The 27,648-nt window shown below is 43.0% G+C and overlaps 1 protein-coding gene across 4 annotated transcripts in view; it reads right to left on the bottom strand.

The window, feature by feature from the left end:
- Positions 1 to 27,648, bottom strand: part of DRC7 (dynein regulatory complex subunit 7) — a 173,420-nt gene that overhangs the window by 73,801 nt on the left and 71,971 nt on the right. For all 4 annotated transcript variants that reach the window (XM_030203566.1, XM_030203565.1, XM_030203564.1 and 1 more), the window contains 2 exons: positions 9,710 to 9,832; positions 6,479 to 6,548 (listed from right to left, as the gene is read on the bottom strand). In XM_030203566.1, coding sequence (XP_030059426.1) covers positions 6,479 to 6,548; positions 9,710 to 9,832 — 193 coding nt within the window. The remainder of the gene's footprint in view (positions 1 to 6,478; positions 6,549 to 9,709; positions 9,833 to 27,648) is intronic.

The following is a 27,648-nucleotide window of genomic DNA, read 5'->3' as shown; positions in this document are numbered from 1 at the left end:
TTGAATTCAGTTAGTCCAAGACTTTCAGCTAGCTGATTAGCTTTCTCCATAAGCAGTGGACCACTGACAGGAAACTGTATGCTCCTGACTTGAGAAAACCACTGAAGAAGAGCTACCTCCTCAGCTTTTCCCGCCCATTTTCGTTTCCAGTGTGGATTTGTATTGTTTTGCCAGTCTTCCAGAAGCTGGTCTCTCTGCTTCAAGATACGTGAAATTTGACTGGGATTGACACCATATTCTTTAGCAATAGATGCTTGACTTTGTTTGTTTTCTAATTTTTTAAGAACTTCTATTCGTTCAGCCAGTGTTAAAGTCTTACAGTTGTGCAACGACAACAACAACGACTCCAGTGTACACTCTTACAACATTCTTTCGCTTATTCTGCCTGTGGCAGTTAACCAACGAGATTTAAAATTACCGCCCCTTTGTCACGCGCCAATCGGCTTCCATATTCTGTGCGCGCGCTTATGCGGAGTCTTTCCTGCAGAGGAGCGGTCTTAAACCATGCATATAAGCGAAACTTGCACTTATCAGTGGTGCACTAAACTGAAGTTTGTCCCCATAGAAATTGATGGCGCCAAAAACGGGACCGAAGTACGGCATGCAGTTAAACAGAGCACGCGTTTATCTGAAGTGCACTTAAATGGCGTGCACTGTAAATGCAAATGAATAGGCTAATATGGAGGAAGGAAGGAAGGAAGGAAGGAAGGGAGAAAGAGCTGGCTTTTTGGGAATAACCATAATGAATATGTATGAGATATATAAAAAATTCAAACACAGCTTCCAAATTATGAATTAATGGGTGGATGCATTCCAACTGAAACTCAATGCAGATAAAACACAGTGTCTCATCCTCTCATCACAACATAACAATTAAAAACCCATCATTATAAGTACCCCTAACTTTACCCTTCCTGTTTCAAACAGTTTAAAAATTCTAGGAGTTACAATTGACCGAAATCTTACACTAGAAAGCCATGCGAAAAACACAACAAAGAAAATGTTTCAATCAATGTGGAAACTCAAAAGAAGAAAGCCTTTCTTCCCAAGGGAAATATTCTGCAGACTGGTACAATCAATGGTATTAAGTCAACTTAACTACTGCAATGCAATTTATGACGGATGCAAAGAACAAATCATTAAGAAACGCCAAACTGCACAAAACATGGCAGCCAGACTCATATTTGGAAAAACGAAATACGAAAATACCAGTCCCCTAAGAGAAAAATAACATTGGCTTCCACTGAGCGAACATATTACGTTCAAGGTCTGCATTCTGGTTCATAAGATCATACACGGTGAAGCTCCGGGATATATATCAGACCTTATAGACCTACCAACCAGAAATTCTACTAAATTATCACGTACGTTCCTGAATCTCCACTACCCCAACTGCAAGGGACTAAAATATAAATCAACATATGAATCCAGTTTCTCTTATATAAGCACGCAAATATGGAATGAATTACCAAAATCAATAAAAACAACACACGACATAAATAATTTCTGAAAATTACTGAAAACTAACTTATTCAGTAAGGCATACCACAAAGATCTATCCTAAATACCAATAACAAAACTTACACCAGAACTACACAAAATGTAACTCTTTATTCCTGATTGTTCAAGTCTAATCTACTACAACGATTGAAGTTTTATCCAATTATCTTTTATTTCTTATTACGAAAATGAACTTTATTTATTTGACTACCTAATTCCACTCTGTCACCTCCATATTTTAACTATGTATTTCTCTCTTTCCGGAATTGGTGATCACCATTACGGAACAATTGTAAGCCACATTGAGCCTGCAAATAGGTGTGAAAATGTGGGATGCAAATGCAACAAATAAATAAATAAATACATATACATTATGGTTATTCCCAAAAAAGCCGGCTCTATCTCCCTTCCTTCCTTCCTTCTTTCCTCCTTACCCAGCACTCCCTCTTCCTCTCCAGTAGTATTTCCCCACCCCCTTTCCCATAACATGCCAGTGTAGACCTTAGAAATGCATAAGCTCTATATGTAAATCCTTCAAGAGGTAGTATGTCATGATTTAGGCTCTAAAACCTTTTCTGATGTTTTGGTGCCACCTCAGTAAGGCCAACACACAATCTCTCCACTGTGAAACACTATACAAAAAACTTGTGCAAAAACACACTCATAACCTTACCAAACCATAACAGCACTAATTCCAAGAACAGGACGAGTTACAACCTTATGTGTGGAAAGGCAGCACTGTAATTACACCGGGCTCTAAAACACCAGTACACTACCTAGTGAAAAAACAAAACAAAAAGGGCTGCAAATACTACACACTACCAGAATACTGCACCTTGATCACACATGAAAAAACACATGACACAATAGATATGACACAAGGAACTAGAAATAAAAAAATATGAAGGCAAAATACTGAACTGGAAAGTTACCTCAAGAAGTCAGACTCAGCATGCAGCAATACTAGAAAAATTGAAACTTACATGCAAAATATCACAGATGCACATTTCCAAAACCTGACATATTCCAATTAATAAATTCTGAATAAAATACTTTTTTCTACCTTTGTTGTCTGATCATGTAGTTTTTCTATTCGCTTTGGTCCCAGTGTCTTCTGTTTTATGCAGTGTCTTCTTTCCATTTGATATTTTTTCTCTCACCATGTCCACCATCCTCCTGTATCCTTAAGCGTCCTGTCTACCATCTGTAGCCCTGTCCCTATCCTTTCTCCAGTTTCAGCATCTGCCCTCAAAGTGTTCCGATCCAGCCCTTAAATTCAGCAATTTCCCCTCCATCCATATCCAGCATTTCTCCTCTCTCCCCTCCCCTCCATCCATGTGCATCTACTTCCTCTGTTTTCCATCCCCTCCATCCATGTCCAGCATTTCTACTCTCTCCCTTCCACTCCATCTGTGTGCATCTCCTTCCTTTGTCTTTCCTTCCCTCCATCCTTGTCCAACATTTCTCCTCTCTTCCCTGCCCTCCACTCCATCCATGTCCAGCATTTCTCCTCTTCCCTTCCCTCCATCCATGCGCATCTCCTTCCTGACTTCCCTCCTCTCCATCCATCCATGTCCAGCAAATCTCCATTCTCTCCTGCCCTCTCCTCCATCCATCCATATCCAGCAAACTTGCTCTCTCCCCTGCCCCCTCCGTCCATCCATGTCCAGCAATTCTCCTCTCTCCCCTGCCCTCCCCTCCATCCATCCATGTCCAGCAACTCTCCATTCTCCCTGCCCTCTCCTCCATCCATCCATCCATATCCAGAAAATTTGCTCTCTCCCCTGCCCCCTCCATCCATCCATGTCCAGCAATTCTCCTCTCTCCCCTGCCCTCCATTCCTCTCCAGCGATCTCTTCTCTCCCCCTGCCCTCCTCTCCATGTCCAGCGATCTCTTCTCTCCCCTGCTCTCCCCTCCCATCCATGTCCAGTGATTTTTTCCTACCCTCCCTCAGCTCCCTGACAGCCCTCCTCTCCGTTCCTTCCTGCCCCCCCCCACCCCCGTGCGTTTAACCCTTTTACTTTCAGGCACAGCAAGGGCAGTGAAGAAGGCCACACAGCAGGCTTGCCTCCAGCTTCTCCGTTCCCTCACACAGTGTCCCACCTTCTGCGATGATGTATTTCCTGTTTCCGTGAGGGCAGGACACTGTGTGAGGGAAGGGAGAAGCTGGAGGCAAGCCTGCTGTGTTGTCTTCTTCACTGCCGTCGCTGCGCCTGAAAGTAAAAGGGTTACACGCGGGGGGGGGGGGGGGGGGAAGGAATGGAAAGGAGGGCTGTCGGTTGGGGAGCTGAGGGCAGGAAGGAGGGACCGTCTGAGAGCTGCCTGCTCTTGCGCAGCGCCGGCCCTGCGTTTGGGGGGAGCAATGCCCCCCTCACCCCCCCAAACTACGCCCATGATTATTTGCCCTTTGATCAAACTTACATTGCTCTTTGAATGTGCTCTGTACACTTCCTCTACCTAACTTGAAATGTTGTTAGTGTCAGAGGAATAACTTTGCATGTCCACAAAAGGGAAATGAGCTACTGTAAATGCCTGTGCCTAGATGTTAGTCAGAGCATGCGTAAGTTAGAGAATACTACAATTTAAGTGCATATTTGCACTGTCCCCTTAATTCTATAAAGAATGCTAAAAATTGTGCACACAAATTTGGATGCATTCCCAAATTACACACACAGTTTAACTGAATAATGACCCAATTAGCACCAATAACTGCATTTTAACAAGCAATTATTGGCACTAACTGAAATCAATTAACATGGGTGCACGTAAATTTAGGCGCATGATCCATGCCTACATTTTACGTGTGTCCCAGAAAAGGGAACATAGAAATGGGAGGGTCATGGGTGTAGCTTGGGCATGGGCGGAGCGTGGGTGTGGATTCCACTTACATGTGCAATTATAGAATAAGAGGGTTCCGTGTGTAAATTTAGGTGCAGACATTTGCACCACGTTTTCGTTGGTGCAAATGGACTCGCCTAAATTTACACGTGACCTCTGCATTAAAGTACTTTTCTATAAAGCACGTTTAACTAAGCCTGAACCTGTTTTTCACTGCATTCAATTTGTGACAATTATTTACAAACTTTAGATGCGGTTTATTGAACAGCGCTTGAGCGTTTTTTTCTGCAACAATTTGTCAGGTTCTCAGGTTCAGAGCCCACGGGGCCGGGCTCTGGAGCAAACGTGAGCCCTTGGGCTGCTGCCGAGGAGCGACAGCAGCAGGCAAAACCCACCAACCAACACTGGGTAAGCACACCGGCAGGGACTGCAGGCACTGCCCAGCGAACCGGAACACATGGACTGGAATCCCCCAGACTGGAGAACACAGGACTGGAACACTAGACTGCAATCCCCCGGACTGGAGGACACAGGACTGGAACACAATGGACTGGAGCGCACCAGACTGGAACACACACCGGACCGGAACACACTGGACTGGTCCGCACAGCTTCACCTGCGCTTGGCCACTACCCCCCCCCCCCACCCCCCGCAAGGGTTGAGCCCTTGGGTTCGAGTGGCCGGCAGGACTTACCGGATACCGGATGACACAGGGACCAGGACTGGAAACAGAAGTACTCCTAAACCTAAACTGATCTAAGTGCTCCCAAGCCCTAACCCAGCAGGAGTGTTCCTAACAGAAAACTGACAAAAGGACTTCCTAAGCCCTATACTAAACAGGAGCTCCTAAGCCCTGCTCAACAAAGGGACTTCCTAAGCCCTAAACTAACAGAGCAGGGAACTAAATACACAAGCTAACACAGGTGCTACTAAGCACCAAGCTACAAGCAGTGCTCTACAACTCTAAACTAACTAAGGTGCTCCTATGCACCAAACAACCAAAAGAGCTCCTAGCACTAGAAGGGAAGGCAGGGAAGGCACAAGGAAAAAGCAGGAAAGCAAACACACGCTAGCAAAGGAGCTTCCTAAGCCTCCACGCTACAGCAGTGCATCACCGCACTAACCTAACCCAGGTTCCACTAAGCACCAAGCTACTGACGTACTTCTCACAGCGAACTGAAGTGCCTCTAACAGCATCAAACCCAGAAGTACTTCTAACAGCAAACTGAAGTGCTTTCTACAGCACCCAAAACCCAAACAGCAAAGACTGCAATGCTCCCAATAGCACAAACACCAGAAGTACTTCTAACAGCAAAATCTGTAGTGTTCCTAACAACACCAAACCCTGAAGTACTTCTAACAGCAACAGAGCTTCCAAAGCCCTACACACAGCAATGCTTCCAAACCAAGAGGGAAAAGCAGGGGAACCACAAGGGAAAAGCAGGAAAGCTAAACACACAAACACCAGTGCACACTGCACTAACACTAACCTGGACCTTAGCAAAATCAAGCAGGGAAACTAGACACAAAGTCAGAAGTGCACACTGCACCACCCTACCTAAAGCAAACACAACCGTTGCAAAGGCTCTGAAGGAAACAACACCACTTCATTATCAAGGCCCTCCCTGATGATGTCACACTCCCTAGACCTCGGCAAAAGCACACTGACCCAGAGAGGCCCAACCCACACCAATGCAACACCGTGAAGCACTTGAAGCCAGTACACCCAAAGAGAGGTAGAGCTAACTCAGTCCACCCACACAGCTGTAGTAAAGGAAAACAATTAACCCCATGCTGCTGGAAGCTGCCAGCACAGAGAGACAGAGCCAGCTCAGAAAGGACAGAGAAAAGAAACAGAAGCCAGCTAAGAAGCTGACCCCCAGGAAAGAGGTAAGTTTGAGAGGGGTTCTGACCCCAATCATAACACAATTTTTAGGTGCCTTTTACAGAATTCACCCCTTTGCGCCAAATTCCAGTCATGCGCATGCCCACCAGTATAGTACACCCCATCAAAATATGGCATGTACTTTTCTGTTAGTCACTTACGCCTGTTCTTGCTGCCTAAATTCAGTGTCTTCTAAAAGTGAGTTAAACCAAAATTTTACACAGAAGAAAAAAAAAAGACTTGCAATCCATTACCTTTAGGTGACAACTCAATCTGCTGTACCCAGGATGGTGGCATGTGGAAGATCTTCTCCTCCTTTTCCTCCTGGGAAAAGAGAAATATTGTTGGAGAAGGACATTCATAGGACTAAACAAGCCCTGACCTTCACCCTGAAGGTGATCAAAGTCAGAGACAATAAGTCACTGAAGAGGGTGAAAAAAAACAAAACACCAGTATGGTAAAAGGCGATTTTATTGCCAAAATAATTCTAGGATCTGATGCGTTTCAGCATCCGCCCGTGTCAGGGGTAAGACATCTGCAATAAATGTAAATATGTTTAAAAAATATTTTGTTAAAATCGTTTGATAATTCTAACAAACGTGCAATGAACCATACTGATGTAAAACAACATTACACAATGCTCACAAAAATAAAATCTTTTCAGAAAGCATACATGATAGGTAGAGACATGATGTTGTCAAAACATAATATATCTGTACCTGCTTATGCTGAATATGTAATGTTTAAATATAACATGAATATTTAAGTAACATGCATTAATATCTGACCATTAAAACAAATGAAAGACATTTGAAACCATTATGATACCGAACAGATTAACAAAACTTCTGATAACAATGTGGTACATAACAGAAACATGCTTATAAAATCTTTAAGTAATTAAAGGTGAATTAATCAGATAAAACGCTTACTGCTAAAACAATTGTTGAAAACAATACATAAAACAAATGGTGTGTCAGTAAAAGCAATCAGAACAACTGCAGCTGAAAATAAAAAAAACAACAAATATTAGAATGGCTCAACGTGAGCTACCTCAGAAAATAAAACAGTCCTAAAAAGTTCTTACCACAAGAAAATAACCAAAAAGAAGTGGAAAACATTTTTAGGGCCCTGTTTACTAAGGTGATCTAGCGTTTTTATCGCATGCACAAAATTAGCACGTGCTGTGTAGGTGCCCATAGGAATATTGTAGGGGGAGTGATCCTCCCGGCACCAACGCTTCTCAGGTACTGACTCTCTCAACACCCTGGAGCTCCCGGCACCATGCGTCGAAGAGGACCAGTGCTGGTGCTTCTTAGCCTTCGCCCGAAGCTCGGCACAGACACTCCTTGTACTGACAAGGACAACATCAAATCCTCTTGTCGCCTCGGGGTTGGTTCCGACACAGGCCGGTCCCGGGGGCCCTGTCCAGCAGTCAGCATTGAGACAGATGGAGACCCACTCAACGCAATACTACTCCTAGTGTCCATGGGTCTCAAAGCAGCCTTGCCAGGGATAGATGCTGCCAATGCAGTCTTCGACATTGATGCCAACTCTGATGTCGATTCAAGCATTGAGGACTTGGTCCTGGCTCCAAAATTCTTGTCCTGTTGAGCCTCTCTGGATACCTGAGTCCTCTTATGCATAAGCAGACAGAGGACACAGTTAGCAGGGTTATGGTCAGGCCCTAAGCACTGAAGACATCAAGAATGGGTTTCTGCACCAGAGATGGTCCGATTGCACCAGGTATAGTGCTTAAAGCCACTGGGACCTTTAGATGACATGGATGGAAAAACTTCTGCAGTGAAATCAAACAGCTTGATGGTGCCAGAAAAAGGGGCAAAGCATTGAGAAAAAAAAAGAATAGGACGTCAAGGCCTAAACATGGCCTATTGACAGGAAAATAAAGGAAACTTGAAAAAGGTCAAAATAAACTAAAAATTTAAGGGAAGCGTGGACCCAAAAATGGGCACAAAAGAATCTTCCAAAAAAAATACTGAAAGGCACCAAAAAAGCTCTTTTGGACCGGGTGTGTGAACAGAAACGAAAAAGCACAGCCTCTCTTCACCACAGTAAAAAAAGAACTGCGGGAACTGCACCCTCGTGGTGGGCGGGAAGGCACTCGCACATGCACGGTGGAGCACATCTTGCGCTCCACAAAGCTCCGTTTTGAGCATGTTAGAAGCTCCAGACCCGGCAACGTGGGACCACGTTACCCACTTGTGAGAATAAATAGGCCTGCTTGTCCTCAGAGAACCACAACTACATTTAGGCACAACTATTTACACCAACAAAACCCTGGTGTAAATCCCCATGCCTAAATTAGGTGCAAATCCCTGTTATTCTATAACAAAGCGTATAAACTGTGGGAATGCCCCCAATTTACACGCACAAACTTTAATGAAATCCAATTAGCACAAATCAAATTGGCTCATTATTCAATTAAATTGGGCATATGCCCAAATGTGCACATTCAATTTTTAGTGACTTTTATATAATTTGGGGGAAAGTGTATTTCCTCATGCAAGTGAGAACTAGTGAATATTGACTTCAATGAACATCAACATACCTAGGAAAACTCAAACTTGACAAGTCAGCACTGGAATATATGAAACAGTACTTAACTAATGCAGGCTTGTCAAGTTCAAAGTTGAAATGAACGCCCAACACCAAACATATACAGAGTCAAAAAGAGGCGCTGCAAATCATCAAGGCATTTTGGCGATGTTACCTGCTTCCAGGGCTATCTATGTTGTAAAATTGATCTCCTGTGAAACTATTTCAATGTTGAAACCAAGTAGCAGAATATAAATTCATTAAATGGCACCAATGATGCTTAGTTTTGACACAAAACTGCACGTACAAAAATATTTCACAATATGAAAACATCATAACTAAAGTTGAAGATGGACATTATTTAACTTGCAACAAAATGAACTCTAGTCAAAACCACTAGACAGAGAGAAAAGGCAATAGATTCGGCTATCATGATCCTTCAATAAAACTTAACGGTGATTTTAACTTGCGTTCATTTTGTTGCAGCAAGTTAAGTAATGTTCTTCTTCAACTTTAGTTATGATGTAGCTTACATTGAGCCATTCTAGAGTTTGCTATTTTTTTATGTTCAGCTGCAGTTGTTCTGATTGCTTTTACTGACATACCATTTGTTTTATGTATTTATTGTTTTAACAATTGTTTTAGCAGTATAAATCTTATCACCTTGAATTACTTAAAGATTTTATAAGCATGTTTCTATGTTTAAATATCTTCTATTGAGTCATTCAACAAAGCAATGTCAAAAATATCAAAAATCAACATATCCATAAAAGGTTTATAGAACAGCGAAAGACGAGGTGATATCAGTTTCTTATTTAATCCCCTCTCATAAACTCCCTTCCAACCTAAACCCCCTCTAATGAGAACAAATATTTAAATAAAACTTACAAGCAAATTCCTCAGAGATCCCAGATTTTCATGCCACTTACTTCACAGACATCTTCTTCTACATCTTCTTCTTCCTCCAACTTAGAAATTGCCAAAAGAGGTTTATCAATGCATAAGAGCATGAATTCCCAGCATACAGGGTCACCCAGATCAAAGATGACATCCTAAGCATAAAGAAAATATATAATCAGCTGAAAATGGTCTCTCCAGTAGACAATGGAGTTTGCTTGCCCATGGTGACAGACAATGTTAACTGTAGCAGTCCTGAAAGGACCAGCAATCTCAGTGATGCCTTTGGCATGGTCCCAGATTTATCCGATTCCTTGGAATGATTGAAATATAGCTCAGTACTATTCTGTAAATGATATATGCAACTTGTGCTAAAGTGCCAAATTTAGACGCACACTTTTACGGCTACTATTGGCATGGTATAAGTAGGCGCACTTAAATGTACGTGTGTAGATGCCGACTTATGACTGCATTCTATGATGGCATCCTGAAGCCACTCTAGAATTAATGATCAGTATGCTGCATCTAGACACTTAGGGGGCCCTTTTACTAAGCCGTGGCAAAAAGTGGCCTGCAGCAGTGTGAGCTCATCTTTTGGGTGCACGCCGGGCCAGTTTTTACCATATCCTGGAAAAAGGGCCCTTTTTTAAGGGGCTGGAAATGGACGTGAGGCAAAATAAAAACCAGTGTGTGTCCATTTCTGGCCTCAGACCTTACCGCCACCCACTGACTTAGTGGTAAGGTCTCATGCGCTACCTGGGCGGTAGGCATGCAGTGTGTGCCCACTGCTGTTTACCGCCAGGTAAGCGCCACACGGTAGAAAATAGAAAATATTTTCTATTGTGTGTTTTGGCACACTCCAGATTCAGAATTACCACTCAGGCCATGCGGTAGCTGGACGGTAATGAAAATTTGACACACACTGGATATGCACCTTTGTAAAAGGGCCCCCTAATTTTCGGTACTCAGTTATAGAATTACTGTCATAGAAAGTAACTTTATAAAGGCCTTTTTCTGTGAGTAAAGCTCATTTATAAAATTGCTCCATGGTATACAGGCATATAAATACATGCACTCACAAGATGGCATGTACTGTCATGTGTAGGTGTTCCTGGGGACATAGTTTGGGCGGAGCAGGGGAGAAGTTGCTGTGTAACCAGATATTTTATAAAATATAAAAATACATGTTTAGAATACAAACACACTTTCTAAGAAGCTGTAAATGTGTACATTTGGTATTTACACACTACTGGTGCCACTTCTAGGTGCCTGTTTTACAAAGACAAATAAACGCCTATGATGCCTTTAAATAGGCTTAAAATAGGCAGCTTTTTGTACTTCTCACGTAGGTGTCCTGTTTATAAAATTAGGCCCATAAAACTGAATTTTTATTAGTGTTTTGCCCCAGGTAATTTTATAGCTCTCAAGATCCAATGATTTCAGTTGACAGTTGTCAAACATTTTATTACACTAAAGTGGCCCTATATTCAAAGATCCATATTAATTTATTAGGATTTATTAACTGCCTTTATGAAGAGATTCACTCAAGGCTGTGTACAGTATATATAGCTTCATAGAAACAACTTACATTGTATTAACAGTATAACAATAGCAAAATGACCAAATGTCAGCCTAAAACACATTAAAACAATGAGATAAAACTTGTAGACAGTCAAATTAAATCCTAGTAATAGCAATATGATACAGTGCAGTAATATACACATTTCAATATCGAGGTAGCAGGTGCTGCTATCCAGATAAGTAGTACTGACTGTCACACTCAGATTTTCAGTGGAACTATCTGGATAATACTGCTTCAAATCTCTACTATCCAGCTACTATCCAGAGAGCATTGAGGAGATCAAGGGTTGAAGCCAGAAGTTACTTGGAGATCAGCAATATTCAATACTGGTATTCGGATAACTTAGGACAGCACAATGCAGTTCTCAGAGGTGTAGTTAGGGGGGGAAGCAAGGGGAGCAGTCACTTCCCCAAATGGATATTGAATGAAACAGCACCTATGCGGATCAGCCCTTCAACCTTGCACTGGTGCCTATTTTACAAAACATCTGCTCCTTGTGATGTCAAAACCTAGCTATGCTTCTGGCTGTTCTAAGTTATCCAGGTGGTTATCCAGGTAACACTGCTGAATATCGCCATTATCCAAAATAACTTCTGGACCTGCCCGTTACACCCAGATATTCAGTGCCGGCACTACCGGGATATTGGTGCTGAGCATCCATGTATACACTACTTGACTGCAGTGGCCTGAGATTAAAAGAAGCACTGACTGCCACAGTTGAATACTGTGATGCTGCTGCTTTGCAGCTTCTGCAGAAAGGAAGGAAAAAGGAAGACTAAATAACGAGTCTTGTGGGTTACAAGCAGAAAGTCTAAACCTGATGTATTTTCCTATTATACTTGATCATCTTATTTCAGTTTGGGGCCCTTTTACTAGAGGGCATTAATCCCTTCGGGCTAAATTCTATATATCACGCCTAAAAAATTGGCACAAAAAAAATACGCCTAGGCGTATTCTACAAAGTGTGCCTAAATTTATGTGTACTGTTTAGAATATGCCTAAATTTCTGCATAGTTTATAGAATACGCTGAGAGCCCGTCTGCATGACTAAATTTAATTGCGGAGAGTTACGCCAAGCAAAACTTGGTGTTAATGCCGACACCTAAATTAGGCGCAGCCAGGTGTATTCTATAGCAATGCACATAGATTTCAGAAATGTCCATGATCCGCCCATTCCACACCCATGGCCATGCCCCCTTTTCAACTACGTGACTTAGAATTTACATGCATCAGCTAAGTGCGTAAATTCTAATTAAAGCCAATTAGTGTCAATAATTGCTTAATTGGCATTTATTGGCCCTAATTGGCTTGTTAACTAATTAAGCTGCATGCATAAATCCAGAATATGACTGGATTTGCATGTGCAACTTAAGTCATGTTATATAGAATCTTGACAGTTAATGTGCGGTTAGCGCACAAGAATAGGCTACCGCAGAAATGCATTAAAGCATTTTGTGGTATTTTGCCTGTTTGCGCATGCTAACCAGCACATAATCAAATTTTTAAATATATTTTCAGAGGGGGTATTGTCATGGGTGGAGAGTGGGTGTTCCTGCATTATCCAGTGTTCACTAACTGGATAATGCAGAGTTAACACGGGAGCATCTAGCGCCTCGTAAACAGGAGGCAGTAAGTGCTCCCATGTTAAGTTCTTTCAGGTCTTCCCTGCTAGTGGGAACATTAGCGAAGGAGTAACCTAGTGGTTAGTGCAGTGGCCTAAGAACCTGGGGAACTGGGTTTGATTCTCACTATAGCTCCTTGTGACTCTGGGAAGTCACTTAACTCTCCACTGCCCTTGGTACAAAATAAGTACCTGTATATAATATGTAAACCACTTTTATTGTAACCAGAGAAAGGCAGTATATGAAGTCCCCCCCCCCCCCCCCTCAACATTAACACATGACCTGCAAATAAAAAATAGCCCTAAAAAAAGTGCCATGTTAAATCTGGGCTTAGCACATGGGAAAGCCCTGATTAAGCCCAGATTTTACTACACTTTAGTAAAAGGGCTCTTTGTCCACTATAACTGGGAGCTGAGATGTTTCAACTGTTGCCTAAGACCAATTTTATTTGCTGTGTGACAAATACATTCAATTTAACACTTTCTTGATGCTCCTGACCTCTAAAACTCACCTGTGCTTCAGCATTTTGCTGCATAGATGTCTTTAACTCACTTTACCTTGATCACAAATCACCAAGTCTTAAAAGACTTCAAATTATATATTTATTTTACACATTGCTATCCCACTTTATCTATAAAACGTAAGTGGGTTACAACAAAACATCCATCAAAACTAAAACAAGCAACTTCGTCTAAAACATAATTAAAACTGACTGAATTAAGATCAAAAACTCAAATCAGCTCAAAAAAAGCCTGCTGAAATAAATATGCTTTTAGTTGCTTTCTAACAGAAAGAACTGATTTCAAATGTCTTAGATTCAAAAAACGATTATTTTACAGAGTAGATCTACTCACACAAAACATACAGGCGCGATCTTTATTAGAATGGACTTGGTGAAACGAGCGAATGTCTAATAATCATTTACCCTGAGTATGCAGCACTTTTGTTAGATGGTAAATTTTCAGACTCAGTAACAATGTTTAAGGGTACAGTCTGTTCTTGTTATTCATGCATTTGGCATTCGCTACGTCACTTATCTGCAGAGGTGCAAAAAGAGGCAGCTATTCACCATTCATGTTACTGAGTTCACGTATTCATAGACATGCTCCTTTCATTTTTGCTTTCGCGTTTTTGGTGTTTGCTTGTTTGCTTCTGGGAACTGCCACCAAGCATCCTAGAGCAGTCAAGAGGGATACAGTAATTGTTGTTCAATGCAGGTACCAAAACCCTATATTTCCTACAGGGACATGTATTCACTTTTTGCGGTTTTGAGGAAAAATTGGTATAGCTGGAACTTAACCTCTATTTCCCATAATTATATTTTTCAGTATTTGCGAATTTGCAGTTTGCAATGTTTTTAGGAAACCATACCATCGCGAATACCAAGAACGGACATCATTAAAAAACAATATCTGTACCTTAAGCAATGCACCAAATAATTGGTAAACCAATGGAGATCCTATAAAATAGAAGTAATGTGAACAAAATGTGAAACGTCTCAAATTATCTCAGCACCTGTGTTCTGAGCTACCTGGAGAGCTCATACTGGCGTTTGAGGTAAACCATTATACATTACAATAGTCAAAATACGGCATGACTAAGCTTTGCAGTACAGTATGAAAACTGTCTTGACTAAGCAAATTTTTAAATGTAGAAACCAATCTAATTTTGAAAAATATTACCTTTAGAACTGCCCTTAACTGAGGTATTTTTATTTTTTATTTATAGATTTCTTCATTTACATTCATGCATAAAACACAAATATAAGAAATTCTGAAAATTAACAATACTCATAAGAAAAAGGAAAAGAAAAAATATATCTGTTATTAAGTCCACAATAGTGGTATCCAAGATCAAAAAAAATATATTAATGAACTTTTTTAAAGAAAAATGCAGAAGCAGAGAGGATCTACTGTTAGTGTTCACTCTGGTGGATCCTCTTCTACTTCTATCCCTCTGCCTGTCGGCGTACCTCAGGGTTCTGTTCTTGGTCCCCTCCTCTTTTCTATCTACACTTCTTCCCTTGGTTCATTAATCTCATCTCATGGCTTTTCCTACCATCTCTATGCTGATGACTCCCAAATCTACCTTTCTACCCCTGATATCTCACCTTGCATCCAAACCAAAGTTTCAGCGTGCTTGTCTGACATTGCTGTCTGGATGTCTCAACGCCACCTGAAATTAAATATGACCAAAACCGAGCTTCTCATTTTCCCCCCCAAACCCACCTCCCCGCTCCCCCCGTTTTCTATTTCTGTTGATGGCTCTCTCATTCTCCCTGTCTCCTCAGCTCGAAACCTTGGGGTCATCTTTGACTCTTCTCTCTCCTTCTCTGCTCATATCCAGCAGATTGTTTCTTTCTTTACAACATCCGTAAAATCCGCCCCTTTCTTTCCGAGCACTCTACCAAAACCCTCATCCACACCCTTGTCACCTCTCGTTTAGACTACTGCAATCTGCTTCTTGCTGGCCTCCCACTTAGTCACCTCTCCCCTCTCCAGTCGGTTCAAAACTCTGCTGCCCGTCTCATCTTCTGCCAGGGTCGCTTTACTCATACTACCCCTCTCCTCAAGACCCTTCACTGGCTCCCTATCCGTTTTCGCATCCTGTTCAAACTTCTTCTACTAACCTATAAATGTACTCACTCTGCTGCTCCCCAGTATCTCTCCACACTCGTCCATCCCTACACCCCTTCCCGTGCACTCCGCTTCATGGATAAATCCTTCTTATCTGTTCCCTTCTCCACTACTGCCAACTCCAGACTTCGCGCTTTCTGTCTCGCTGCACCCTACGCCTGGAATAAACTTCCTCAGCCCCTACGTCTTGCCCCATCCTTGGCCACCTTTAAATCTAGACTGAAAGCCCACCTCTTTAACATTGCTTTTGACTCGTAACCACTTGTAACCACTCGCCTCCACCTACCCTCCTCTCTTCCTTCCCGTTCACATTAATTGATTTGATTTGCTTACTTTATTTATTTTTTGTCTATTAGATTGTAAGCTCTTTGAGCAGGGACTGTCTTTCTTCTATGTTTGTGCAGCGCTGCATATGCTTTGTAGCGCTATAGAAATGCTAAATAGTAGTAGTAGTAGTGCAGCCGATGCATAATAGTACAATCAGGGTTAACAATTCTACTCTTTACTGGAAATAAACTCAAGAAGTTTCTCAGGTTCAAGGAAAATGTAATTTAAAGAATTAAAGGCAACGACACATCTACAGGGATACTTTAACAGAAAAGATCCTCCAATTCCTAACACCCTAGGTTTTAACAAAAGAAATTCTTTCCTCCTTTTCTGAGTACCCCTGGATAAGTCAGGAAATATTTGAATTTTAGAACCTAAGAACACTTCATTTATATGGCAAAAATATAACTTAAAGACATTATTACGATCCAGCGCGAGCGCAAATGTCACTAGCATAGTGGTTCTCTCTGTTATTGTTTCCAAAGAATGTTGAAGGAATTCAGTCAAATTCAAGTCCGGTAAAGGAGAGGATCTCACATTGTTTATTCCTGTTATATATTGTATTCTTGTTATTGGTGGAGTATTTTCAGAAGGAATAAGCAATATTCCCTCAATATTTCTTAAACATCTCCAGTGGTGAAACTAAAGGTGTTTTAGGGAAATTCAGTATTCTCAAAATATTTCTTCTAATTTGATTTTCCAAATGTTCAATTTTCCGATATTGAAAAGTTTCTCCTTAGCCACTGTCACTGAAAATTTTTTAAAACTTAATACTTCATTATCAAGAGCCTCTAATTTAGTGTCATAAGTCTCAAGCCTACCGGAAAACCGCTCCTGAGCTTGTTTAATCTCCGCCATTTCTCCTCGTGTGGAACTTACAATCTGTTGCAGGGTAGAATTTAAACCCTGAATCGCGGCCCATAAACTCTCTAGGGTAACAACAGCCGGTCTATCCCAGATATTCCCGGAGAGGTTCTCCCGAGCAACCAACGGCAGCGGCAGACTTTGCACAATCTGTCCTGCCAGCTCTGATGTTCTGATTGGAGAAGAGGTGGCAACGGGGCCTCCTACCACAGCTGCCAGGGCCTGTCCAACTTCGGGAACTCCACAGCGCTGTGTAGCCGGTACCACCATTCCTTCACCGGGTCGCGGGGGAGCTGTAAAAGAGGGAGAACTCAACGAGACTCCCTCTGTACTATATCCCAGCATCTCCGCTGGCATCATCGAGGCATTCTCCGGAGGTCCCGGTGTGCGCACCACCATCGCGTCCAAAGTCCCCTGCCGCATGGTGGAAGATTCCTTCCGGCTCGAGGAGGTGAGTACGGAGGTTTTCCCCTTTATTTTTCCCATAACAGTTAAGAAAGGTCCAATGCTTTAGAGAACAATTAGCGTTCAGGAGCTGCTCACACCCGCGTCTGCTTCAGGTGCCATCTTGGATCTTAACTGAGGTTTAAAATAGAAAGATGTATCTAAAATCACTCCCCAACTTCTCACTTCATGCAAAATCGCAATTATTGTTCTTTCAAATAAAAAAAAAACTGGACAATAAGAAGAATCAAATCTCAGTAACCACAAAATTTGAGTTTTAGCAACTTTCAGAGCTAATTGGCTGGCACTTGCTCACATTAAATTTCATCTGCCATTTGGATGCCCAGTCTCGTAAGGTCCTCTTGTAATTTTTCACAATCCTCTTGGGATTTAACAACTTTGAATGACTTTGTCTCATCAGCAAATTTAATTACCTCACTAGTTACTCCCATCTCTAGATCATTTATAAATATGTTAAAAAGCAGCGGTCCCAGCACAAACCCCTGTGGAACCCCACTATCTTTCTCCATTTAAAATACTGACCATTTAACCCTACTCACTGTTTTCTGTCTTTTAACCAGTTTTTAATCCACAATAGAACGCTACCTCCTATCCCATGACTCTCCAATTTCTTCTGGAGTCTTTCAAGATATACTTTGCAAAATGCCTTTTGAAAATCCAGATACACGTGGAGGCGTATTTTCAAAGCACTTAGGCTTACAAAATTCCACAGTAACCTATGGAACTTTGTAAGTCTAATTGTTTTGAAAATGAGCCCCAATGTCAACTGACTCACCTTTATCCACATGTTTGTTCACCCCTTCAAAGAAATGTAATAGATTGGTGAGGCAAAATTTCCCTTCACTAAATCCATGTTGATTTCGTCTCATTAATCCATGATTTTGAATATGCTCTATAATTTTGTTCTTTATAATAGTCTCTACCACTTCGCCCGGCACTGACATCAAGCTCACTGGTCTATAATTTCCCGGATCACTTCTGGAACCTTTTTAAAAAATCAGCGTTACATTGGCCACCATCCAATCATCAATTAAAATTAAAATCAAACATTTAACAAAATAAAAGGAGTGTTGATTGAGAATATGTGGCACAAGTTTCCAGTGGAAATATCCAAATAACAGCCAACAACAAAGCATGAGCTCAGAGTCAGTTGCAGCCCGGAATAGGATTATTACATGTGACCACCTTAGGAAGCTTTTCCACTTTATGCCAGAGCGATACCAGCTTATCCACAAGAGCAAAAACTGGCCAATCAAGAATACAATAAATAAAGCAAAGTGATGCATGTGGGAAAGAGGAATCTGAACTATAGTTACATGATACACATGGGCGTAGTTTGGGGGGGGGGGGGCGAGAGGGGGAAGTGCCTCCTCAAACGGCTTGCCATCTCCTACATCGCCAGACATGCCAAGTCTCTCGCATCATCTCCCGCACTCCTGCCAAAGTGGGAAAGTCTCCTGCTGACAGGGGTGGTCCTGTGAGGCACTCCTCCTCCAGCATCTTTCTCTTCTAGCTGCCGCTGCAACTCCTCCCCCCCCCTTCCCCAACCGGCATCTCCTGTTTTCCTTCTTCCCTCCCTCAACCCTCTTCCCCTGAGTGCTACCTTTAATTTGTTTCAAAACTTGCCTGACGGTGGCAGCGATTCACAGGCGCTGCCCTGCAGCCAGTACATTCTCTCTCTACTGCGGTAGCCCGCCCTCTCTGAGGTAACTTCCTGTTTCCTCTGGGGCGGGCCACGCTGCAGAGAGAGAAGATGTTGGCTGGCTGCAGGGCAGTGCCTGTGAATTGCTGCCGCCACTGGCAAGTTTTGAAACAAATTAAAGCTAGGCTCGGGGGAAGAAGGTTGAGGGAGGAAGATGGGAGTAATAACAATTGAATATCATTAAAACAGCTTAAAAAATTATTGCAGCAGCTGGCAGAGAAGCAGCAGTTACAAACTGTATTTTGTGCTCATTTATTTACACTGTTCTATACAATATAGATGAGCAATTTTCAGTGAGGATATCCTGTTTCTTGATGGGTTCATCTTAATTGTTGTTGTAATCTGCCTTGGGAAGCCTGGTGTTATAAAGATGGAATATAGTGAAATTAAATGGAAGTAAAATTAAACTCTCCTTTCATTGGGGCACATGGAATCCCATCTGCATCTGGGAGAGGTGGGGAAGAGGGAAGAAGCAGATGATGGATGGGACTGGGAGGAGTGGTGAGCAGAAGGAAAGGGCAGGAGATGGATGGGACTGGGGGGTGGGAGAGGGGAAAAAGCAGGATATGATAAGAAGGGGAAAGAAAATGGGATGATGTGGGGAAAGGTTGAGACATAATGTGAATGACATGGAAGACTGGAGAGAGGATAAGAGGCACTGAAAAGGGATTGGGTATTAGTGAGGAGTATAGCAGAAGGGGATGAGTCTCTGAAGGGGGTTGAGTTAGGGTGGAAAGGGGTTAAAAAGATGGTGAAAGAGAAGATATTGGGCATGGGGTATAGGGTAACAGACAGAAGAGTGGCCTTGGAGGCAAGGGAAGGAAGGAGAGACATGGATGGAGCTAGGACCGATGAGATGCAGTGGAGGGTAGATGAGGGCAAAGAGGGTGCGTACAGAGTATGGGAATGGAAGACTAATGAAGTGGGTGAAAGATGGAGGAGGAATTTAGGAACCTGGGTAAGGGAGAGACAGAGGGGAGAACGAGAGTGCTGGAGAGAGAATGAGGGGGAGATGGTCAAAGCCAGTAGGTAGATGGATACTAAGGAATAAAGAGTGAGAGAAAAGTGTGTGTGGGGGGGGGAGTAAAAGGACAGATCAGTGCCAGACAGATACAGAGGAGGACAGGAAGAAAACAAGAGAAAAGCAAAGAAATAGAAAAGCCAACCTGAAAAGAATTTAGGAGAAGACTGACACATGGAAAGTGGAAAAGAGACTGGGGCCAGCCCAACTAGAAAAATAGAATGCTCAGACAACAAAGGTAGAAGAGAAAGCATTCTTTTAATGCTTTTTAAGGACTAAGATGTGCCTGCTTTGTGAAATGTAGATTTTGTTCTATTATTGTATTTTGCAGAGTACAGGAGAAAATACGTTTCTGTTTCTCTTTTACCAGTATTTGCACTGCTTACAGAGTCTGGCTTTCTTGAAGAGATCTATATTTCAGTTTTTGTGGGCATGTTTTTTGTGGTTCCCTATTTTGTATCACATGAGGGTCTGTCCGTGTTCTGCATATGTGGCTTAGGTGACGGATTCTGCTAGCATGTAGTGTTTGTGAAGGCATGTGTAACAGTCCAGCTTGTTCCAGTTTTCCAGTAGCAGGTATATTGGTGCTCTAGGGTCCAGTGTAATATTTATAGCACTGTCTTTTCATAGGTGGGTTAGGGCTGTTGTGTGTTGTTTTCTGTATAGGTTTTGAGTGTCTTTTTGTAGGGTTTTGTGTTATTTCATAAAGTATCTGGCCCTATTGTTTTTGATATGCTTCATATTCCTGTTTGTGTTTGTTGTTGTTTTTTTTTTAATAGCCATAATGAATATGTATATATGCAAATGAATATGCAAATGTGCCAAGCCACACTCTCCCCCCCCCCCCCAAATAAAACAGTCACACTATGCCAATGAGTAGCAAATTTAGGGCCATGTTTACTAAGGTGCGTTAGAGTTTTTAGCGCGCCTACACTTAGTGTGCACGTAACCATGTAGGTGCCTATAGGGATATTGTAGGCACATACATGGTTAATGTGTGTTAAAAATGTTAACGCGCCTATAATGCTGCCTAGTATACAGGGCCCTTAAAACAAATCGGAGAAAATATCGGGAAGGCACAAGAAAATTGATTCTCAAAGCAATCCTGAACCGACTGTGAGGAGCGGTAAAAAATGACGTCCTCTCCTCACCACAGAAAAAAAGAGAACTGCGGGTTCCACACTCTCACAGTGGACGGAAAGTCACTTGTGCATGCGCAATGGGAGCATGGTGTTCTATACAGCTGTTTCAAGCTCCAGACCAGGCAAAGTGGATCGCGTTACCTACATGTGAGAATTATTTGCCTGCTTGTCCTCGAAGAATATCAGTAATATGCAATATGCAAGAGAGAGATTTGAAAACAATGGAGGTAGTGGGTAAGTGAATCTTTCTCATATAAAAAATCTTTCTGAATTCAATCAAGGGTTTTCTAACTACAAGAACATATCAAGTGAAATCAAAAACAAACACATCACCTCCGTGGAAACCAGGTTGTGGAGTGCCGCAAGGATCACCATTATCACCGATCCTTTTCAATCTCATGATGACGCCACTAGCCAAGGCCTTAACCCATTTATCTACACTGATGACGTTACACTATACATCCCCTACAAACACGATCTGGCAGAAATCACCAACGAAATCAAGCTCAGCTTAAACATCATGAACTCATGGGCAAACGCATTCCAATTAAAACTCAACACAGAAAAAACACACTGTCTCATCATATCATTCCAATACAATACATACAAACCCACAAACATTAACACCCCAGGATACACCCTCCCTGTCTCAGACAACCTGAAAATTCTCAGAGTGACAATCGACCGTAACCTATCACTAGAGACCCAAGCGAAGTCCACCATAAAGAAAATGTTTTTATCAATGTGGAAACTTAAACGCGTGAAATCATTCTTTCCGAGGGAAATATTCCGCAACCTGATACAGTCAATGGTACTAAGTCATGCTGACTACTGTAATGGAATCTATGCGGGATGCAAAGATTAAATCATAAAGAAACTTCAAACTGCCCAAAACACAGCAGCCAGACTAAAATTTGGAAAAACGCGTTTTGACAGCGTCAAACCACTACGAGAAAAACTGCATTGGCTACCAATAAAAGAATGTATCACTTTCAAAATCTGCACGACTGTTCACAAGGTAATTTACGGTGAGGCACCGGGATACATGACAGACCTCATCGACCTGCCAGCCAGAAATACCACAAAATCTACACGATCATACCTAAACCTCCACTACCCAAGCAACAAAGGACTCAAATACAAATCCATTTATGCAGCCAGCTTTTCCTATTTAAGCGCACAACTATAGAATGCACTGCCAAAAGCAGTAAAAACTACGCTTGACCATTTAGACTTCCGGAAAGCACTAAAGACAGACCTGTTCAGAAGAGCATACCCCACCGTCCCAACATAAAATACCTGGACACCTACGTCACAATGAATCCAAAGACCTTAATGAACATTACCTGACTCTTCCTCCCCTCTCCCTCTCTAAGAACCCCAATCCAACCTACCATACATGTACCTCATTCCACCACAATATCACTTCGTATTATTCAAACCATGTACTTGTTCATACCGGAATTGGCTAACGCTGTTAACGGTAATATACAAGCCACATTGAGCCTGCAAATAGGTGGGAAAATGTGGGATACAAATGTAATAAATAAATATATTCATTATGGATATCCTGAAAATCTGACTATTTTGTAGCCCTTATGGAGTGGAGTTCGAAACCCTTGACCTATTCCTTAGAATCTTGGTACTTCCTAGTAGGGATATACACAGGCAAAAAACGTTTTAGTTTGTTTTCAGATTTCTTCTCAATTTGGGGGATTTTTTTAAAGTTTTTCTCAGAACGTGTATTTTAATAACAAATTTTTAAAAAGCATTTGAAGATGAGGTCACGTGATGCTGTGAGCTGGGAAGGAAGTGAATTTTCGGCTGCTGGGAGCCCTGCCCGAAATTCGAACCTTTAAAGACGTCTCCGACCCCAGAAAGTAGAGAATCTAAGGCGCACACGCTCTCCCAGTATATGGACAAATATTTAACGCGATCGGCGATGGCGCAAACCGCAAAAAACACGAAGAAAAAAGAGGAGAAACCGAGACTTGGCGAATCCAAGATGGCGGCCGCCTCGCCGGCGAATTCACCCTCCCGCCCGGCCTCTGATTTCACGCTGCCAGAACTTACAGAAGCAGTGGTGGGCGCATTGGCCCCCCAGTTTGATCAGCTTTCTGCCCAGATAACGGGGCTGTCGGCGCTCACGACAGAACTTTCACGTCGGACTGGGGAGCTGGAGGCCCGGGTTGCGGAGGTGGAAGATGGTCAACAAAATAACTCGGGAGAGATAGAAAGACTACAACGCCTGGTCCAGGAGAATGTGCAGCGAGTAGAAGATTTGGAAAATCGCTCGCGCCGCGATAATCTCCGCTTTGTGGGATTTGCAGAATCCTTGGCAGATAAAGACTTAAAACGCACATTGGAAACATGGCTTCAGGCACATTTCCCGGAGGCTGGAGAAGGCCGTACGATCCGAATTGAACGTGCACATCGTGTAGGACCTAGGCCGACAAGAGAATCGAGGCCCAGAGTGGTGATAGCAAAATTTCACTGTTATGCCCAAAAAGCGGCAATATTGCGACAGTATAAAAGCTGCAGGGAAACTACAAAGTATGATGGAACCTTAATACGTATCTTTCAGGATTACTCTGCGGCTTTGGCAGCACAACGCCGCGCTTTTTCCACGGTTTGCACCTGTCTAGTGGAAAAAAAGTTCAAATTCACCCTGCAATATCCAGCAACCTTGAAAATCTTGGCGAATGGAACCTGGACAACTTATACTGAACCAGATGCTGTAGCGGAGTGGTTGAATCATCACCAGACCTGACATTGGGGGGATTGCCAATATATTCCACAGATGGTTTAACCACACAATATGTTGATGGAGTTCTTGGTTGGCAGTTGCCGGTTGGATTGCTACTTTGCTTGAGTTCTAGAAAGTTCTTGTTGGGCTGCTAACGGCGAAAATTGACTGTGAAAAAGAGTGAGACCGAATGGCTGGGTGAACAAGATGGTAGACCAGAGACATATGGCGGAATGGCTCAGGAATGGACTGGAGCGGAAAGCTGTTCGAATACCTGACGGTGTGATCTTGGTGGCTTTCTGGGCTATGTGAGACACTAACTATGATACATTTATTTTGATATGAAAGAAGGGTAGGGCTCCTATAGCATCTAGACCTCTGCCTGCTACACTCACTGAACGCAGTGAGATTGGTAAGACAGGCCAGATAGTTAGTGGGGGGAAGATGGGGGGAGGACAAGGGGGGGAGATACAGGGGAAGGGGGAGGGAGAGGGAGGGAATGGAAGCAGAAGCGAGCAGATTGATGAAGGGACACAAAGAAGAGCTGTGGGCTTGGGTAAACCATGGTATGATTGTGTGTTGGTTGATATAAGGAGCCTTTGGTTGAGGCTGGGCAACCGGGGCGTTAAGTTAGGTTTGCTATATGTTAATTTGACGAAGTTAGAAGATTGCTTTGACTGAACATTTAAGATTAGTGACCTGGAATGTGGCGGGGATTACCTCTCCAATTAAGAGATCAAAAATTTTAACACACTTGAACCGCCTAAAGGCTTCCATAGTATGCCTACAAGAGACCAAACTCTCAGACGAGGAACACCGAAAGCTGCGCCAGCAATGGGTGGGGGAGTGTTATTACTCCTCCTCCGGGGCTAGACGGGGAGGAGTGGCGATATTGATTAGGAAAGGGCTCCCATGCACTTCTAAATTAATAGGGAAAGACCCTAAGGGAAGATACGTCCTACTTCATCTCAATATTATGGGACAGGAATACTACCTATGTGTTGTTTATGGGCCAAACGGTTATGATGCAGAGTTTTTCCAGACATTGATAAATCTGGGTCTCAAATACGATACGGCCCCTTGGATTGTGGCGGGAGATTTTAACCAAGTGCTTGACCCGGACCTCGACCGCTCGACGGTCGGGGCATGGAGCGCACTACCCCGCAGTAAAGGATTACCTTATCTCTGTAAGTTAATGGACTTAGTAGATCCCTGGAGGTTACTATTCCCGCAAAGGCGGGACTATACCCATCTGTCGAAGGCCCACAAAACCTGGTCCCGTATAGACTACATTTTAGTTTCCACATCGCTTTTTTCTCGGGTAGTTAAGACAGATATGGCAACAATGGCGATATCAGATCATACTCCAGTCTGGGCTGATATAGCACTGGGACAAAATGTAGACAGATTCAAGTCATGGAGGTTCCCATCCTACTTAGCGGGGGATGGAGACTTTGGCAATTTCCTAGTACAAAAATGGAAACTGTTTGAATCTGATAACGTAGCCCACAAAGACAACCCGACATTGTTCTGGGAAACTTCTAAAGCAGTTATGAGAGGGGAAATCATCGGATACTTAAGCGCAAGAAATAAAAAGATCTCCCAAGGCATAATTTTACTGGAGCGTAAATACCAACAAGCTAAACGGGCGCACATACGATGTAGAACCCAGACCAATTATGACAATGTGATTGCGGCACAGGTGGCCCTAGACTCACTACTCCACGAACGGGCCAAGAGGCAAGCTTTTGGCCGTAAATATCACTATTTCAAATATGGTAATAGACCTGGGAAATTACTAGCTAAAGTTGCAAAGGCCTGGTCGGAGAAGACATTTATTTCTACGGTGTTGGCACCTGATGGTTCCCGTAAATCTTGTCCTAAGGATATATTGACCATATTCAGAGATTATTTTTCCCGAGTATACCAACCGGAGGCGCAGCAGGGGGGACCAAAATTGGATGATTATTTGAGAGACGCGGGCCTCCCGGTACTGCCACAGGTGGTCCGGGATCAGTTGAATGCTCCCCTCCAGGCCCGAGAGATTCAACAAACGATCAAGGGTTTGTCCTTGGGAAAATCTCCGGGCCTGGATGGTTTCTCTACAGAATACTATAAATTATTGTCGACCCAACTGAGTGTTCCCCTGACACTTCACCTTGAAGCAGCTGTGGGAGTGGGGAGGCTGCCCAGGGATTCGAATGAAGCCTTAATTGTTCTCATCCCGAAACCGGGTAAACCACCCGACTTGCCAGGGTCTTACAGGCCAATATCTCTTCTCAATGTAGATGTAAAAATTTTAGCTAAAGTCCTTGCTGACAGGCTGGCTATACATCTCCCGGCTTTAGTAGGGGACCATCAGGTGGGATTCGTGCGGGGGAGACACCCAGGTCTCAATGTCCGTAGGGCCCTGATGGCAGTGGCGTATGCGGAAGCCACGGGTCATCCCTTAATGTTGGCAGGCCTGGACGCTACTAAAGCATTTGACCAAGTGAATTGGGACTATCTCTTTCAAACACTTAAATACATAGGGTTGTCCGGGTGGTATTTGCATGCAATTGATACACTATATACGGATCCTGGAGCCAGAGTCTTAGTGAATGGAATGTGTTCTCCACGTTTTTTGGTAAGACGGGGCACGAGACAGGGTTGCCCCTGTCCCCACTTCTGTTTTTGATATACTTGGAGCCCCTGCTGCGCAATATTATAAAAGACCCAGAGGTGGAGGGAGTTCAGCTACCACAGCTTCATGTTAAAGTATTGGCTTATGCAGATGACATTCTCCTAGTACTGACACAACCTCAGACATCGTTGACAATAGCTTTAGATCACATAGCAGAATTCGGATATTACTCGGGGTTCCAACTTAATTCACAGAAGTCCGAGGTGCTACCAATACCTCTCTCCGTGCGGGAGCGCTGGGAGGGAAGGTTCCCGTTGAAGTGGACCGCTGATTACTTGGTCTACTTGGGGATCAGATTGCCAACATCGCTCACGCAACTTTATAAAATCAACTTAGCCCCCTTGTGGAAAGAGACTCAACACACTTTAGAAATGTGGCAGCGCCTTCCCCTGTCCTTGTGGGGGCGTGCAGCTCTGTACAATATGGTCCTGGTTCCGAAATGGCTATATGTGGTCCAGGTGCTATCTCTATTCTTCTTATATAAAGACGAGCGGAAACTACACAGATTACTAGCTAGATATCTATGGAATGGGAAGAGACCCAGGGCTACACTACAACAAACATACCTTCCAATACAAAAGGGAGGATTGGGTGTACACAGCATTCAACGTATGTCAGTGGCGGGTTGCATGAGACATCTTACGGATTGGTTTAGGGGCACATCCTTTTTTTCCTTTCCCATTCCTGAAACTAAACTAGTGAGCAAATATCACTTTAGCTATTGGTTGCATGCACCAGTTGGCAAAGCACCCACCGCCAAAGGATATGCTCCTCTTTTCACGCCGCTGAGACGTGCATGGCGATGGCTGGGCAAAGCTGGAGGGTTCGAGTGCCACTCTTCCCCCTTCCTACCGATTGGTGGCAATGTAGATTTTTCAGTGGGCACGGATACTGAGACTTTTCAGACATGGAGGGAGGGGGGGATAATATTCCTGTTTCAAGTATTAACAAAAGAAGGCAAATGTAAGTCCTTCAAGGATTTGTGTGAGAATGTTGGACTTCCAGCACAGGCTACCCTTTCCTACTTGCAATTGAGCCATTACATTGCCTCCCTCCCCCGAGCGTCGTTGACCTCGCAGAGACGAAGACAAATTACAGATTTGCTAGATTTGGAGGCGCAGCTTTCGGTTCCTCTAAAATTCTATCATTTTAAACTCAAAGAGCTTTGCCCGGAGATATCA

This window comes from Microcaecilia unicolor, chromosome 5 (assembly GCF_901765095.1).
Source record: "Microcaecilia unicolor chromosome 5, aMicUni1.1, whole genome shotgun sequence".
In the NCBI taxonomy this organism is placed as follows: domain Eukaryota; kingdom Metazoa; phylum Chordata; class Amphibia; order Gymnophiona; family Siphonopidae; genus Microcaecilia; species Microcaecilia unicolor.
Note: the sequence above shows the minus strand (reverse complement) of the source record. Positions and strands in the feature narration are given on the sequence as shown.